The 16,648-nt window shown below is 37.7% G+C and overlaps 1 protein-coding gene across 4 annotated transcripts in view; it reads left to right on the top strand.

The window, feature by feature from the left end:
- The window catches only part of LOC117175899 (protein MTSS 2), a 418,276-nt gene that overhangs the window by 63,405 nt on the left and 338,223 nt on the right, over nucleotides 1-16,648 (top strand). For all 4 annotated transcript variants that reach the window (XM_033365728.1, XM_033365725.1, XM_033365724.1 and 1 more), the window contains one exon: nucleotides 14,375-14,436. In XM_033365728.1, coding sequence (XP_033221619.1) covers nucleotides 14,375-14,436 — 62 coding nt within the window. Of the gene's footprint in view, nucleotides 1-14,374; nucleotides 14,437-16,648 lie in introns of those variants that run through there.

Here is a 16,648-nt window from a genome sequence, read left to right as displayed (position 1 = left end):
GTGAGGTTAGGTTTGCAAGGGACCGGGGTAGTTTTTTGTTTAGGTTTTTGGGCTTTCATGGCGCGCAAGGCTGGTTCTTGTAGTGATGTGGGATGTTAGGGGTGAGAAAAGGGTGGCTAAAGGGGATGTGAGAGGTGAAATAGGGCAAAGAAACTGAAATTTTAGGGCGTCAAGCGGCAGCAGCCTTAAGAGACATCTGTGGGCGGCAGTGAGTACTTTTGTGTATGGATAGGTTACAGTTACCGACTGACGAGCCTGAGGTGGGCAGCGAGAGTACTGGTAGTGCTGGTAGTGAAGTAGACGGGGAGGAAAATTCCAGAGGGACACGACGGCCAGTTGTACGTGACCCGTCGTTAAGTGGAGCGTCAGGGAGGGGGAAGAATCGGCGCGGAAGAAGCGATCACGCAAGAGAGAGAGCGTCCAGTGCAAGTGAGGGGTGGATCTCTTGAAGAGGAAAAGGAAAAGCAAAGAGAGTCTGGAGAAAAGCACGCTAGAAAGCCCCTTTAAAAAAACGTACGAACACGTAGGCCCCCCCTCCCATGTAGGGGCAGACAGAGAAGGAGGCTATCGGGGTGCTGATAGGCGAGATCAGAGGGTTAAGGGAGGACGTAAGGGGGGCTATGGAGCACATGGAAAGTTAGAAGGAGGCCCTGAGGGTAAGAGATGAGAGATGGGGAAAGGAAGTAAAAGATCTGAGGGGAAAAGTAGAAGGATTTTAGAGGAAGTTTTGAGTCGGTAAGGAAGGAAAAAGAGGATAAAATAAAGGAGATGAAAGAAGATATTAGGATGTGGAAGGAAACGGCGGAAAAAAGGCTAGAGAAGTTGGAGGGCAGGTCGGGAATGGAAGCAGGAGAAATAATATAGTGATAAGAGGATTGAAGCTCAAGAGCGAGGAAGAAAGGGACGGGGTGGAAGCGCTGCTACAGAGCATAGGGTGGGTTACAGGCAAGGTAAGGGAAGTTAGGATCGAGGGGAGAAAGAAAAATGAAGTGGCGGTAGTGGAATTGGAGAGCTGGGAACAAAAATTGGGGGTAATGCGTAACAAAAATAGGATAAAGGACATTAAGGTTTTTATCGCTTAAGATTTGACCAGGAAGAAAAGGGATGCTCAGAGAATGCTAAATGACAGGGCAAGGAAGGAGATGAGCGAAGGTAGAGCAGTGAAGGTAAGGTATCGGAAAATAAAAATAGACGAGAAAATGTGGGTATAGGACGAGGAGAAGGAGGTGTTGAAGGAAGTGCAGGGCAATTTGGTTCGGGGGAAGTAGTTGGGTGGAGTAAAGAAGGGTGGAGGAATGTTAAAGGTGTTCTACTGGAACGTAGCAGGGGTAAAGAAGAAACATGAGGATTTCTGGAGGTATATTCAGGAATTTGATGTGATTGGACTGGAAGAGACGTGGGTAGAGAGAAAGGAATGGTATAAAGTAGAGCGAAAGTTGCCAAGGGGGTATGTACCAGGAAGGGTAGAGCTTTGAAAGAAAATCGAAGGATAAAATAATAAATAAAGAGGGGGAGATTCTAAGAGACTGGATGGAGGATAGAGGGTGGGCGGTGGCGAATGGTATGGTAAAAGGGAACGAAGAGGGAGAATACACGTATGTGAGTAATAGCGGTGTATCGGTGCTAGATTACGTGATTATGAATTTGCAAGGGTTTGAGGAGATAGAGAAATTCGCAGTGGAAGGAAGGGTGGAATCAGACCATCAGCCATTGAGTTTGTGGATACAGGGGGAGGCGGGCGAAAGGCAGGGTGGAGAAGAAGGGTCGTTAGGGGAGAGCGCGTCATGGACGAGAAAAGCGATAGAGAAGTATCAGGAGCAGTTGGGCAACTTAAGCTTTGAGGGGGAGTCCGTGGGCGAGATATGGGAGGATCTACAAGAGAAAGTGAAAGGTTGTGTGCAAAAGAAGGTATTAAGGACAAAGAAGAAAGGAATGGTAAAGCCATGGTGGCATAGGGAATGTAAAATGATGAAGAGAAAGGAGAAAAAGAAGTACAGGAAGTAAAAGGAAGGAACCGCGAAAAGGGAGGAGTATGTAGAAATTGGGAAGGAGTTTAGGGCGATGTGTAAGAAGAAAGAGCAGGAAAAAGGAAAAGAGCTGGAAGAGGAGTAGAGAAGTGTTAAAACAGAAGGGGACGTGTGGCAGATAATTAATAGGTTTAGGAAACGTAGGGTGGAGACAAGTAAGAAGATAGGGAGCGACGAATGGAGGAAATTTTGTAAAGATTCATTTCAGGGGTCAGATGCTCGAAAGAGAGATGAGGGGATTACAAGAAACAGAGAGGTAGATGAAGAGGGGCTGAACGACGAGGAGATAGAGAAGCAGATAGGCAAGTTGAAAAAATCGAAGGCAGCAGGGATTAACGGGGTAGAGAACGAAGCGTGGCTGTTTGGCACTCAAGATGTAAGGCAGAGGCTGAAGGGGGTAGTGAAAAGAGTATGGTGGGGGGGGGGGGGGGGGGGGGGGGTTCTCAAGAGAATGCAGAGAGGGGTTGATCGTACCACTGTACACGAAAGGGGATAGGGAGAGGCAGGAAAATATAGAGTTATTACGCTCATGAGTATTGCGTACCAAATATATGCGATGACGTTAGCAGATAGGCTGCGAAAGGATGTTGAGGGGAAAGGAATAGTGCCGGAGACGCAGGCGGGCTTTAGAGAGAGAAGGAGCACTATTGACAATATTTACGTCTTGCAACACGTGGTGGATAGAGAATTAACCAAGAAGGGTGCCAAAGTGTACACGTTTTTTGTAGATCTAAAGAGCGCGTTCCCGTTAGTGGATAGGGGGAGGTTGTTGGAGGCAATGGAAGAGAGGGGATTGAAGAGGGGTCTGATCGAGAGGGTAAGGAGGTGTATGAGGAGAGCGAAGGGGAGGGAATCTCGGAGGGATAGGGGGTTGAGGCAAGGGTGCCCGGTTAGCCCAACGCTTTTTGCAATTTTGATCGCGGATATGGAAAGTAAGCTAGTGGCCGGAGTGGTAGGAGGAGTCAAGATATGGTCACTCGGATATGCAAATGACATAGTGCTGTTGGCAAAGAGCGAAGAGGCTTTAAAGGAGATGATGAAGAGGTTGAGACGATACTTGGACAAGAATAGGTTAGAGTTAAATACGGGGACAAGTCGAAGCTTATGGTGTTCAGGAAAGGAAGTGGGAGAGATTGGGGAGGGGAGTGGAAGTGGAAGGGAGAAGCGGTACATGAGGTGAACGAGTTTGTGTACCTGGTCTTCCTGTTTCGAAGAAATGGGGGAGTAGATGGTCATATAAAAGAGAGAGTGAGAAGGGAAAATGTGGGGATGAGGCAGGTATGAGGGCTCGGGAAGAGATTGTTTGCAGATGATTTTGAAAGGAGAATGAAATTGTTTGATTCGCTAGTGATGAGTGTCTTATTTTAGGGAGTGGAGGTGTGGGCTTGAAAGGTAAGTGAGGAGGTAAATCGGGTATAGGAGAGGTATGTAAAGTGAATACTGGGGTTGGCAAGGAATACTCCGAACTATATTGTCAGGAGGGAGACAGGAAGAACGAGTTGAGGGATTATAACAGGGAGTCGAGCATGTAAGTATGCGGAGAAATTTTTGTAAGAGGGAGGAAGTAAATTGGTTAGGTAGTGTTGGTGGGAGAAGGAGAACAAACTTAGTGATGCAAAGATGTAAGTGGAAAAGTATTTTAGAACGAATGGATTGCAGATGGTTGAAGTCAGCAGAATGCACGAGGAAGGAAGGAAGGTATATGAGTTGGTTCAAAAGAATGGCATAGAGAAGGCAGAAGGAGATAAGAGAATAAGAGTCAAGGTATAACGGAAACTATGTGTGGATTATGCCAAGGGAGAGAGCGCAATATTTGTGTATGAAAGGAGAGCAAGGAAGTCAGGAACTTATAACGAGAATGAGGTGCGGTTGCATGGCGAATTATAATAGATTCTGGCTTTCTAGAGAGAAGAGAACGTGTGAATTGTGCGGGAAGGGGGATGCAAAATTGGAGCATTGGTTGGAGGAATGTGAAGAGGTGGAAAGGAGGGGGACAATCATGGAGATATTGTTGCATGAAAGGGGTGACAAAAGGGCAGTAGCATGAGTGAAGGCGGTGTTGGGTAAGATAGAGAAGAAGAGAAGGAAGAAGGAAGACGAATGGAGTTTATGTTGAATCGCCTAGCCGTAGGTGTTTCAGCGACTTATTTTCGATCAAATTGATTTTTTTTTTTGTTTTCACTCCCACCCCGAAGATCCTCGTTAATATTAAAGAAGAACAAACTCTTATCCCCTATCGTTCGATCTAAAGGAATTCGAAATGAAATACTTTTTAAAGGGGAAAAGCCATTGCGACATTAAAAAAACCCTGATTTATTGGAAGTTAACACAAGGAGAAATATATTAAGGAATTAACACGATTGTGGATTGTTATTATCGATGTTCGCGGTGAACCGGCGATGGCGTCGCACCCACAAGCGGGCAAACCCGGATCGTTTGTTCTCTAGCTCGATCCCGAGGGTGATTTATGTAGCCTGCTTCATTCGATAGGAATCAGTGGGATTGATGCGATACATGCTAAGTCGGCGATCGGCCGCGACGGAGCTACTCGCGAAAGGATTGATTGAGTTTGATATGATCCATGATGAATGCCAAGTCGACTGATGGTGCGCGGGCCGAGGGATTCTTTGATGTGCTGAACGGCGAACGAACGAATACTGGCGTACACAACCGACTACTCTATAAGTACTGAATGGACTGAAAACGACGATTCGGTGCGGCCCCAACGCCGGTCCCCACGCCTGCGCATGCTCGCTCCCACTCCCCCCCCGTTTTCTCTTCCACCTCCCGACAGACAGAGCTCGTTGATTAAGGTCATGATTGCTGTGAGCGCAACGATTGGCAAACTTTAGCGAGTTCGCTAAAATACTCAAACTTTAAAATGAACAAGAATGGTTAACGCAAACTAATTAACATGAACGAGCACAACTGGGTGATATTACTTTTGTAGGTGCCGTGGGCAGTCCTTACTGATGCCACTTGCTATGTCGTCGCTCCCAGGAAACTTCTTTGATCACACCCAATGGCCATCCTGCTTCTCCCTGATTATTCTCCGCCATGAGAAATGCGGACCATCGAGTTTTGGTGATAAGGTTATAGGTTGATAATCTGTTCTCTGGAACTGAAATGAGATTTTTTTTCAGGGAAGAAATTGAACGGTGAACCTATTAATCAATGAACAGGGGTAATCGCTTACGGGTCGTTGGGATCAGCTGAAAGAGCATACAAAGGTCGATCATTTAAAAAAGATTCAATTTCGATTAAACAGTGTTGATTTAGTCATGAGTGGGTTTTTTGATCTTTTAGTACGCGTTTTAAATTATGTTTGAAGTCCTTTATAGCTGCTTCTCAAATACGTTCAAAGTGGGCAAATAGAGGTGGATCCAAACAGTGGATTCCAACAGTGGAATTAAACGGCTCGATAAATATCCTGTTTCGACACGCATCCTGATTCGTTTCGGTAAGGGATCAGTGGAAATTCGACGCGCATTCTGATATGGTTAGGTAAGTAATCAGCGGAATTGAACGGCTCGATAAACATCCGGATTCGCTTCGGAATCAGCGAGATCAAACGATTCTACAAATCTCCTGATTTGATTTGGATTCAAGAGATTCGACACTAATCCTGATTCGCTTCTGTAAGGAATCAGTGGAGATCAAACGATCCGCCAAATCTCCTGATTCGCTTCGGAATCAAGAGATTTGACACGCAGCTTGATTCGCCCCGGTAAGGAATCAGTGAAGATCAAACGATTCGCTAAATCTACTAATTCGCTTGGGAATCAAGAGATTCGACACGCATCCTGATTCGCTTCGGTAAGGAATCAGTGGAATTATAGATTAATATTATTATTATTATTAATATTAGTGCCTTCCTATAAGCGACGCTGAGTTCACCAGCAGTCTGCTCTCGTGCGGTGGCAAGAAGATCGATTTCCACCAAGAATCTTGTACGATGCATTATTGCGATTAATCGACGCTCAGCGTCGATCATTTTATGAACTTTGTAAAATGGTAGTGGTTCTGGTCACCCCCCCCCCCCACCCTTTACCTCGCAATATCGCGGCAACTCGAGGCGGCCCTCTCCAGTGAGCGAAGTTTAAATACCGTTGATTGAATAAATTTGTAAAATTCATCCAATTCTGGAAGCTTGTTCCCCTCTAATTTATCCTGCCACCGTTTTTTGCTTTTTCGTAATTTTATTCACTTGTCGGAAATGAATTGATTTTATTCCAAGCTGTTCTTTAAGATCTGTACGCGAATGCACTAATGCCACGAAGCTATGCTTCCATAAAACCTATTTATCATAGTCCCCGTTAAATGTAGGAATTTTAATTCCTGGCATTCTCGGCCTGTCTTGTCTTTCCGAAATCGTAATATTGTTAGCGTTCAAGCTTGAGTTAGCAATTGGGGTCAAGGTTTGTAATTTTGTGACCGCAGTCGAGACTTCGTAATATTCTGATTCGATTTCTAAAAATGATTCGAAACGAGAACTTTCAGGATTTAAACCGATCAATTCATCTTTATATAAATATGATATACGGTGAAACCAGTAGTAATTCCCTTTAAACGAAATTGTGCATTCATTGGATCACATTTTCAATCGCTGAAGTGCTCGCTTAATTTAGGTATGGTGGTTTTGAGCGAAACCCCTTTTTGCATAATGTACGCAACACGCGTCTGCCGTCTTGCGGCAGACAGCGCCATTTTTTCTTTGTTAAAATTAATTATCAATTTTAAATCTAAATTCCTTATTAGGGTTGCCTCACGTGTTCGCAATGTAAACGACGGAAATGCGCATGCAATTATTTCGTAGTGGGTCAAGGAACTCCGCAACGAAGAATTTAAAAAGACAAACCCGTATAAAATTATTGGATTATTTTAAACAAAATCACAAAGCTACGACAGGAAAATGACGAATATCCCCCCTTTTCCTATTCAATTTTCACTGTTTAAAAATGATAAAGCGAAACAAAAAATAGTAGGAATTTTACTATTTACTATCGAGATGAACTATGTGAATAAGTAATTGTAATCTAATTAAATTATTTTAGTTTCGATTTAATTTCCCACGTAGGCGAGTACTGACTTCCGGTCACGCTCGATGGGGAAGTTTCTCGACACACAAATCACTTATATAAAATTAAGAAAATTCAAACAAAGAAAGTAGTACTTATCTTAATTAGAACTCCCCTGCGATCGCGTCGCACCCACACGTGGTCAGACCCGGATTGTTCGTTCTTTAGCTCGATGGCGACATGCCAAGTCGGCGATCGGTCGTGACGGAGCTCTTTACGGACCGATTGATTGAGTTTAATATGATCAATGATAAATGCCAAGTCGGCTGATGAACGACGAATGAACGAATACTAGTGTGCCAAATGACTACTCAACGAGTACAGAATTGACTGAAAACGACGATTCGGTGCGGCGCCAACGCTGGTCCCCACGCCTGCGCATGCTTGCTCCCACTCTTCGCCCCCCCTCCTTTTCTCTTCCATATTCCGGTAGACAGAGCTACACTTTGTCGTTTGAAACGAGCATGAAACTTAAATTCGAAGCTATGTTACGACGCAACACGGAGAAAGAAAATACGTTGTTTTTTTCGAAATCCGAATATTAACACGTGCACCGTTCACATCCAAATCCCATTTGATTAACATGGGGAAATTTGGAATTTTCGAAAAATTCTACTCATGTTCCCGGGTTTTATCGATACGTTTCAAGTTTTTTGGGGATTTAAGAGGAGTGTCTACAAAATAAAAGAATACTAATAACTTTAATTTCCAACCCACCCCCACCCTGCCCACAGCCCCCCAAATAGACCCAAAAATAAAAAAAACTACATTTTTACGTATAATCGTTACTTTTAAGAAATTTCCGTCCTCTCTTTGAACAATTTGAATATTTATCATGACTTTTTCAACAATTTTCAATTGTTTAAATAAATGTCAATTATTCAAACAATTATTCATTCCCAGAAAAATTTAAAATAGTCATATTTTCTGATTGAAATGCAATATATTGTCATTGTTTAAAGTAGTACATTTTTCTAAAAACATTATGTGATTATTGAATCAATTAATTATTGTTCATTTTCCAAATTTCTAAAAATTGTGCCGGAGATGTCCACATTTTCAAATTGGTATCCTATGCTACTTTTTATCGAATAATTACATCATTTTGATACATTTCTTTTAATTTAAAAAAATTTATATTCGCTTAAGCAGTTATTCTTCGATAACTAAAAATTTGAAATGAAATAGAAGACATACAATTAATTACGATTCCAAAAGAATTTTTGAAAAAGTGATTATTTAAACAAATTATATTTGTTTAAACAATTTAAAAGTGGTAAATTAATTATATATAGACACTAACTAGTCAAAAACATAATTATATGCGTCCTATTTTATTTCATTTTTTTAGTTATCGAAAAAAACTGCTTGAGCAAATAAAGATTGTTAAAACAAATGGAACTTCATTAAATATTAAAAGAAATGTATCAAAATTATGTAATTATTTGACAAAACGTAACACGGGATACGAATTTAAAAAGAAAGTTGATGCCTGTCTCAATTTTTAGCAATTTCAAAAATAGGCAATATATAATTATTCAAATACTTTAAAACTCTTCTATAGCTCCAATTTCCGGGCTGACGGTTGATGGCAACTAAGTCATTATAGGCAGCTCCGCTTTTATTTGTTTACGCTTGACTGCTTGTCTGAGTGACAATCGCAGATCCCGCGCAGCACCAGTTACACCTGCATGTGCCGCGGCGTCAATTCTCGGAAAGGCTATAGAAGGGAGGGCTATTGATGAGTTTCATTGTAATCACATAATGTTTTAAGATAGATTTACTACTTCTAACAATGACAAACAATTACATTTCAATAAGAAAATATAATTATTTTTTAAAAAAGTGAAATAAATAATTGTTTACAAAATTTACATTTGTTTAAGGATATGAAAATTGCTTAAAAAGTCATGGTAAATATTCAAATTGTCCATTAGTAATTTACTGTATGAAAAAGACGACGGAAATTCCTAAAAAGTAACAATAATACGTAAAAATATTTATTTTTTATTTTTGGGTCATATTTGGTGGTTTTTTGCTCGGTTTTCTGCTTGCTAACTTTTTCCAACTAAACTTGTTGGATTATTGTGTGAATTCTGCAGGCCTTAAATATTTAAACTATTTTGCCTTATCTTGACTTATATTTCGTCAATCATGGAGACTTTAAAAATCTGCCATATAAATGCTCAATCTCTCTTGTCTCTTTCACAAATATCAACTCTTTTTCAACGCTCGCGATTACCACATTATTTCTGTTCCTGAGTCGCGGTTAACACCTGATCACCCTCCTCCAGCTTTGTTGCCCATGACAATTACACTGAAAAAAAATACTTGTGAACCAATGAAATATTGGTTTGAAGCATCAAATGGTGCTTTCCCGCTCGGACAAATACATACATAATGAATTCAAAAGCATATGCTATTGTTTCTTATTTTCTTGATTTAAATAAAACATTATTAAATAATTAAAAAATTGATTAGATCCAACTGAAGATGTCCTTGACCTAATAGTAAAATATTATAAGGTTAACTACACGTGAAATATAAAGCAAACGATATGTCCTATAAATTGATAGCATCATCAATTTTGAAGTGCGATGTTATCGTTGCAACAGTAGAAAAATGTAACTGTACAGTACACTGCCATAATCTATTAGCAGAAATTTCAGATTCAAAGACGGAGAATATTTATTCAAATGCAAAATACATTTGTTTTACAGAAGTTCAAATCTAAATAATTTACACCTCCTTTAAACGAATCTAACGCACGCACCGCTCGCTTAAAATCGCAAGCCTTATCCCTAAAGCTACGATGCCACGTTGAGGACGATATCATAAATACTGATGGCATTCATTCGACACTTTTGAACTTACAAGTTCTCCTCCTCTCTCCTCCTCCTCTGCAGCATTGACTTTTTGATTAAACTATCATTAATGGATAGTATGTCAAAAATAATTAGACACGTAATAGATTTAATGCTTTCACGGTGATTGATTTTGATAAAAAGATATATTTCGGGTTCCAATTGTGTATAAAACTACGTTTTGTACACGATTGGAACCAGAAATACCTCTATTTATTAATTAGACACGTGTCCCAGCTTCTTTTTAAGTTAGCCCTTGTTTAAAAAGTATGAGCGTATGAAAATCACGATCGCCGGGGCTGCCATATATCTAGTGAGTCACGCGTTGCTCTTTTCAGCCTGCATCACTGGCCCAGTGATAAAGAGCCTATCTCAGGACGAGTCTGTCGCTAGTTCGAATCTTTTATTTGACAACTTTTTTTTCTATTTTTCGCATTGTAATAAATATGTCAAATAATAATTTTTAATGCCCCCTGGCGATCAATTTTTTCCCTCCAAAATAGTCAAATTATTGGGAAATAACTATCATGCGGTCACTTTTCGATTCATTTATTTGCATAATCGTAATTGATCATAATTTATTGCCGTTGTTGTCGAAAAACGTTATGTTTCAAATGTTATTGCGTCGATTTATCACCCACAAATATATTAAGAACAATATATAAATTTTTAAACGTACTTAAATAATTTAAAATTTAATCAATATTAAAAAAAAATATATTTTTCAAATTTTAAAGGGGTTTTGTGTTAGACATTTTTTTCTCAAGAAATGAACATTTTAAAAGCTTGCATCTCGGTAATTTTTTTAAACTTTTTTTTTTTTAATAGAAGTATGAGAAGGGATAATAACTTTAATGTACACTTCAAAAAATTCAATTATAGTCAAAACTTGTAGATATAAACAATGTTTTCTGGGAATGAGGGTTAAATAGTAAATTAATAAATGTCAGTGAATTTTCATATAATAATAATCTAAATTAAAAATGTTAACTAAATCAATAATTTTAAAAAGTAATTACTGATTAAAAATAGACAATGTTACATAATAATTAAAACAAAAACATTTGCAAAATTTATATTTTGCATCGTTTCAAGCTTGATAGTATAATATACTCCATTTATTCTATTCGTTTTTATTTTGAGTTCTGACTTAAATATTTACTCTGATTAGTTATTCAATAATTATTTGTATAAAATGAATAATATTCTTTTTTCACTAAATTCTTACATAATTATTAGTATTTTATATTTCTGCCTATTAATTTATTTTAATATTTAGTTCAATAACAATAAATAATACTAACATAATTGTTATATTTTATCGATGAAAAACTATGCTCTTTTATTTTGTTTTATCACTCGATTTGTTCATAAAAATTAGAACTTTAAAGATACATTGTTTTAAGATTCAATTAGTTAGAAATGCTTATGAAATTTATTTCTTGAATTTTAAATAACAATAATTGTATAAAGGAATTAGTTTAAAGACTGTGCACATCTTCAAACAAAAATGCTCATTCAGAAATACATTCTTCTTGGTTATTGTTGTTTAACATTTTTAAAATATTATTTCATACAGTTTTAAACATTAAAGAAATTTCTCTGATATTTTCTAATAGGGTCATATTATAAACTGTAGCGAATTTTATTATTCAAGAATTTTTTAATTCGGTATTTTTATATTTCGGAAATTTTATAATTTTTGGAGTTTTATTTTTCTGTTGTCCGCAACAAATTTTAATACACCAGTCATATAGGCTAGAAATGTGTTTCCGTGTTTTTTTTATATATTTCCAGCTCAATTTGATGGTGTTCAAAATTTTTTGGAAGATTCAAAAATATATTAATTTAAACCATTAGTATACGCTCGTGAATGATAAAAAATATTTTATAGATTGGAGAGAGTACTTTCGGCTTAATTTTACTATACCTTACAGACAGTTACGTAATTGTTTAAAACATTTGCATTTATGTTTCATACAACAAGATTGTTCTTCTCATTAAAATCTTTTACCTTAGAAAGAAATACATATCTCGATATAATAATAGAATATACAGATGACTCTACAGATACTCTACTGATGCTGTAAAATTCACAAAAGAGTTATTTTTTGCCAAAGTCATACCTACGTTGTAAGGATGGTTTGATTTTTGACGTTAAGAGTTTGAGCCCAAAAATCGTAGCGAGTACTTTCGAGAAGCTTAAAAATCAGAGAATCTATTGGCAGTGTAAAATTCTCATAACGATTATCATTTGCCAGTGATACCTACGTGGTAGAGGGGGGTTGAGTTTTGACGTGAAGGGTTGGAGCCCAAAAATTGTAGCGAGTACTTTCGAAGAACGCATTAATCAAAGACTATTGACAGCTTAAAATTCTCAAAACGGTTTTTTCTTTTTATAAAAATCTTATTCATTTGGTAGAGGGGGGTTGATTTTTGACGTTAAGGGTTGGAACTCAAAAATATTGATGTGTATTTTCGAGGAACCCAAAAATCAGTGACTCTTTTGACAATGTCAAATTTAAAAAAAGTTATTTTTTGACAAAGTCGTATCTATGTGGTAGGGAGGTGTTGATCTTTGATGTTAAGTTTTGGAGCCCAAAAATCGTGGTGTTTATTTTTGAGGAGCCCAAAAATCAGATACCCTACTGACGCTGTAAAATTATCAAAAAATTTATTTTCTGACAAAGTCTTATCAACGTGGTAGAGAGGGTTTGATTTTTGACGTTAAGGCTTGGAGCCCAAAAATCGTAGCGAGTATTTGCGAGAAGCTCAAGAATCAGAGACTATACTGACAGCTTAAAATTCTTAAGAAGGTTATTTTTTTATAAAAGTCCTATCTACGTGGTAGGGATGGTTAGATTTTTGACGTTAAGGGCTGGAGCTAAAAAATCGTAGTGAGTATTTTCGAGTAGCTCAAAAATCAGAGACTCTATTGACAGTGTAAAATTCTCATAACGGTTATTTTTTTCCAGAGTCATACCTACGTGGTAGAGAGGGGTTGATTTTTGACGTTAAGGGTCGGAGCCCACAAATCGTAGTGGGTATTTTTGATTAGCACAAAGATCAGACTATTGACGGTGTCAAATTCTCAAAACGGTTATTTTTGACAAAAGTCTTGTCTATGTTTTAGAGAGGGGTTGATTTTTGACGTCAAGAGTTGGAGCCCAAAAATTGTAGCGAGTATTTTCGAGGAGCCCAAACATCAGAGATTCTATTGACACTATAATTCTAAAAAAATTTTTTTTTACGCTAAGGAGGTGAAGACCAAGAACCGTTACGGGGGGTCTAATTTCTTACCTTTAGATTTGGAGCCCAAAAATTATAATTGGTGCCCAAGAAAAGAAAAAAGAAACAAAATTCGGAGCTATAAAAAATCCCAAAATTCAAATGTCGAGCTGCCAGCCTGATCGACCTATTTTACACGTAGATAACGTCGTATACTAATAGGTACAGTGGACCCTGGAGAGAGTACGGGTTTTGGGGCTGATCTTGGACCTAACTCTCTAGACAAAGGTCTACATCGAATGTAAAGAGTCAAGTGTAACTCTAAGGGCCCTATCTCTCGGGTTCACTCTATTTAGAACAAAAGAGCTTAAAATTTGGTACTTTAACTTTTCTGAAGTGTAGCTTATGAGGATGGCTTTTTCATCGAGTTTCAACTTGTAGGTTTAGTACCGTGGTTAAGACTCCTGACTTTTAGACGACAGATTTAGGTACATTGTACATGTAGTTTCGATCCCCCGTAGCGTTAGAAATTTGATTTGAAATATGATGTTTAAAAATGTAATATATGTATTCACTCTAAACAGGACTATTAATATTTAAAGTCAAAATGCTGGCAATCAATTAATATTTCTTTTTTAAATATCTTTTTTGTCATATCGTTTAGAGTATAGCAGTACGTTACTAGTAAGAACTGACACAGTACTGCGCCCATTGTGAATTTCCTATGGTGGTCGTACTGCACCAGTAGCGATATTCAGTGCTGGCCCAGCACTGACAGCCCAGTACAAAATAGCGTTATCGTCCCAGAGATATGGCAGTGCAGGTACCAGCAATGGAAAAAAAACACAAGGGCTTCATGATGACAACCGTGAGGGCTCCATTTGGGAAGCCCATGCTGGACCCATGTGGATTAGCATGTCGTTGCACTAAGAGGCATCGCCTGTATTTTCCTCATGCATTCCACAAGGCTTGATGGCAATACACGCGGGCCCCTCAGGGGCTCCCTCAGTTTTTCACACGGGGTATTGAATATATCACGTTATAGGACCTTTTTACAGCGCATAATAATGTATAATTTCATCTTCACCGCATAATTTCTACCTTTTAGTCGAATAATTTCAATATTTTCGTTGACATAAAATCTTGTAATCAATAAAAATAAAAATTTGTGTTGCAGAATGGTGCACCACTATGGGAAGATCTAATTTTAAAAGCAACAAAACTTCATTCATGTTTAAGGTAAGTTTTTGTGTATTGTAAAGAAGCGAATAATTTAAAGGCACCAATTATTTGAAGGATTATATTAGTCCTATTTTCACTTTTTAAGTATTTTACGACAATTTTTGGTCCGCTAATTTATTAGCGAGGAATAAAGTAAAGGATTTGCAACCAGTCCTCCCTATGGTAGCCCTCTGCACTATTGCACATGCGGTGCATAAGGAGCATCATTGTTTGCCGTTCGCGAGCTTATTTGAAATATTTAAAAATACAATTTTTGTAATATTTATTATTATTAATTAAAAATAATTATATTTTAACATGTTCAAGTGGCACGTGGATGGCTTTTATTATAATCTGAGCATTGGGTTGAAAATAGAAATGAGTTCTGTGAATGAAAACTATTATATTATTTAATGTAATCTTTTTTTTATTTTGTCAATTATTGTTACTACTTTTCTACATTTAAAATGCTGTGTATCAATTAAAATAGATATACAAGGTGACTCACCACCTATGCAACACGGTGCACTTTGTGATCAGGATAAAAAAATAAATAAAAAAGTTCCCTAGCAAAAAGTTGTGCGAAGTTTAGTTTGGACACAGAAAACTTTCAATGTTGGGCCTGATCAACTAATGAGAAGCAAGCCTTAGCGACTACTTGTTTGAAGTACCACGTGTACAAGTGTACTTGCAAAAGTGGTGGTTAAAGCTCGGTGCTTTAGGTGGTGGAATACCCTGTACACAATTCCTTGCATTACAGTTTTAAATATTTAACATTTATTTCTCGAGAAATTGTAATTTAAATTTTATAAAAGTTAAATATTAAATAGAAACTCAGTCAAATTTATTTTAAATGTTTCAAAAAAGTATATTAAGCCTAAGATAATATTCTTTTCAATTATCGATATTTTTTTACGCTATTTATTGATAATGACAAATTTGAGGCCTTTACCAACTGGTTTTCAGTTCTTTATCAAAAACACAAAAATGTTTGAAGATTTTATAAAATATGAAAAAAATAAGAAGTGGGTTATCTAAATGAAATGAATAAATAATTTAATGAATTTGATAGACGAATACCTGAATAAATGTAATTGTAAATCAAAATACAGGTTGATTAATGGCTGGAGGTATTCCTGGATTGGTCTTCGAACAGGTTACAGGGAACTTTCTAAATAGACAGGGGGCGAATGACTACTGACTTTAGTCGCTTTGGGATTTGGTAGGATTTTTGGTATTCTTGGGCCTCTTGAGGGGCTCAAGAATTTTTGGGGCCGAGCTCTTGTTTGGAGATTGGACTCTTCTGGTTTAAAAATATTTCTTCGTAGCACACTTTTTGCCGCTTTCCTTAAGTCGGTTTTCAAGGTTATGCTTTGGAGCAGGGTGAGGCCTTTTCCTGTCAGAAGGCTTCATTTCATGCTGATTCAAGTGAGCGCTCTCCCAAACACTTCCTCATAGGCTTGCTTACGCCTAAGTTCTGGCGAATCTGGGTGATTCGTAAGTATTTAAAGCTCCGGGTTATAAAGCGCTGATCGGAAATACTAGGAGCCGGGCGATCATCGTTTTTTTATGTTCGGTGCTCTCGGGCGTTGTTTTGAAAATCCTTGTCGCTCCCAATTGAGGGATCTCTGGGTTTTTTTTCCGCTGCGACGGCAAAGGTACGTATTTCTAGGGGTTTTGCCGATTTTTATGCTTCAGTTCGGCGGCGTCTCTTAGTCTAGCGCTGATGTTCACCATAATTCCGTATCGAAGAAGGGGCATAGTCAGTTTTCACGATTCGTTATTTTTGTTTATTAGCATTAGTTTAACTAGGCCTTCCTCAATAATTATTATTTTTACAATATGTGAGTATTTATTGAATATTATTTGCTCTAATATTTTAACAATATAAACTCGGGAACGCATTAATAAATGCACAAATCATGTCCTTCGCATAAAATCTTCCTATAATTCTCACTTCGGGTAATCATGATTTTTTTAGAATTATAATAAAATGTATGTAAATTGTTTATCTTATTAGCTTTTATACTTATATACATTTACTTTTCTCATAATTAACTTTCTGGACTCGTGAAAAGAATCTAAAGAATATACAGTCTGTCAAGTTAAAGCGTGGGTAACTTTTTTGGTAGGGCGAAACTTTACGTCATTTGCACGAAGATGAGTTCTTATAGTTTCATGGGATATATCGTGACCCTTTTTCTTCAATTTCGCAGCTCCTTCTCGCAGA

This window comes from Belonocnema kinseyi, chromosome 7 (assembly GCF_010883055.1).
Source record: "Belonocnema kinseyi isolate 2016_QV_RU_SX_M_011 chromosome 7, B_treatae_v1, whole genome shotgun sequence".
In the NCBI taxonomy this organism is placed as follows: Eukaryota; Metazoa; Arthropoda; class Insecta; order Hymenoptera; family Cynipidae; genus Belonocnema; species Belonocnema kinseyi.
Note: the sequence above shows the minus strand (reverse complement) of the source record. Positions and strands in the feature narration are given on the sequence as shown.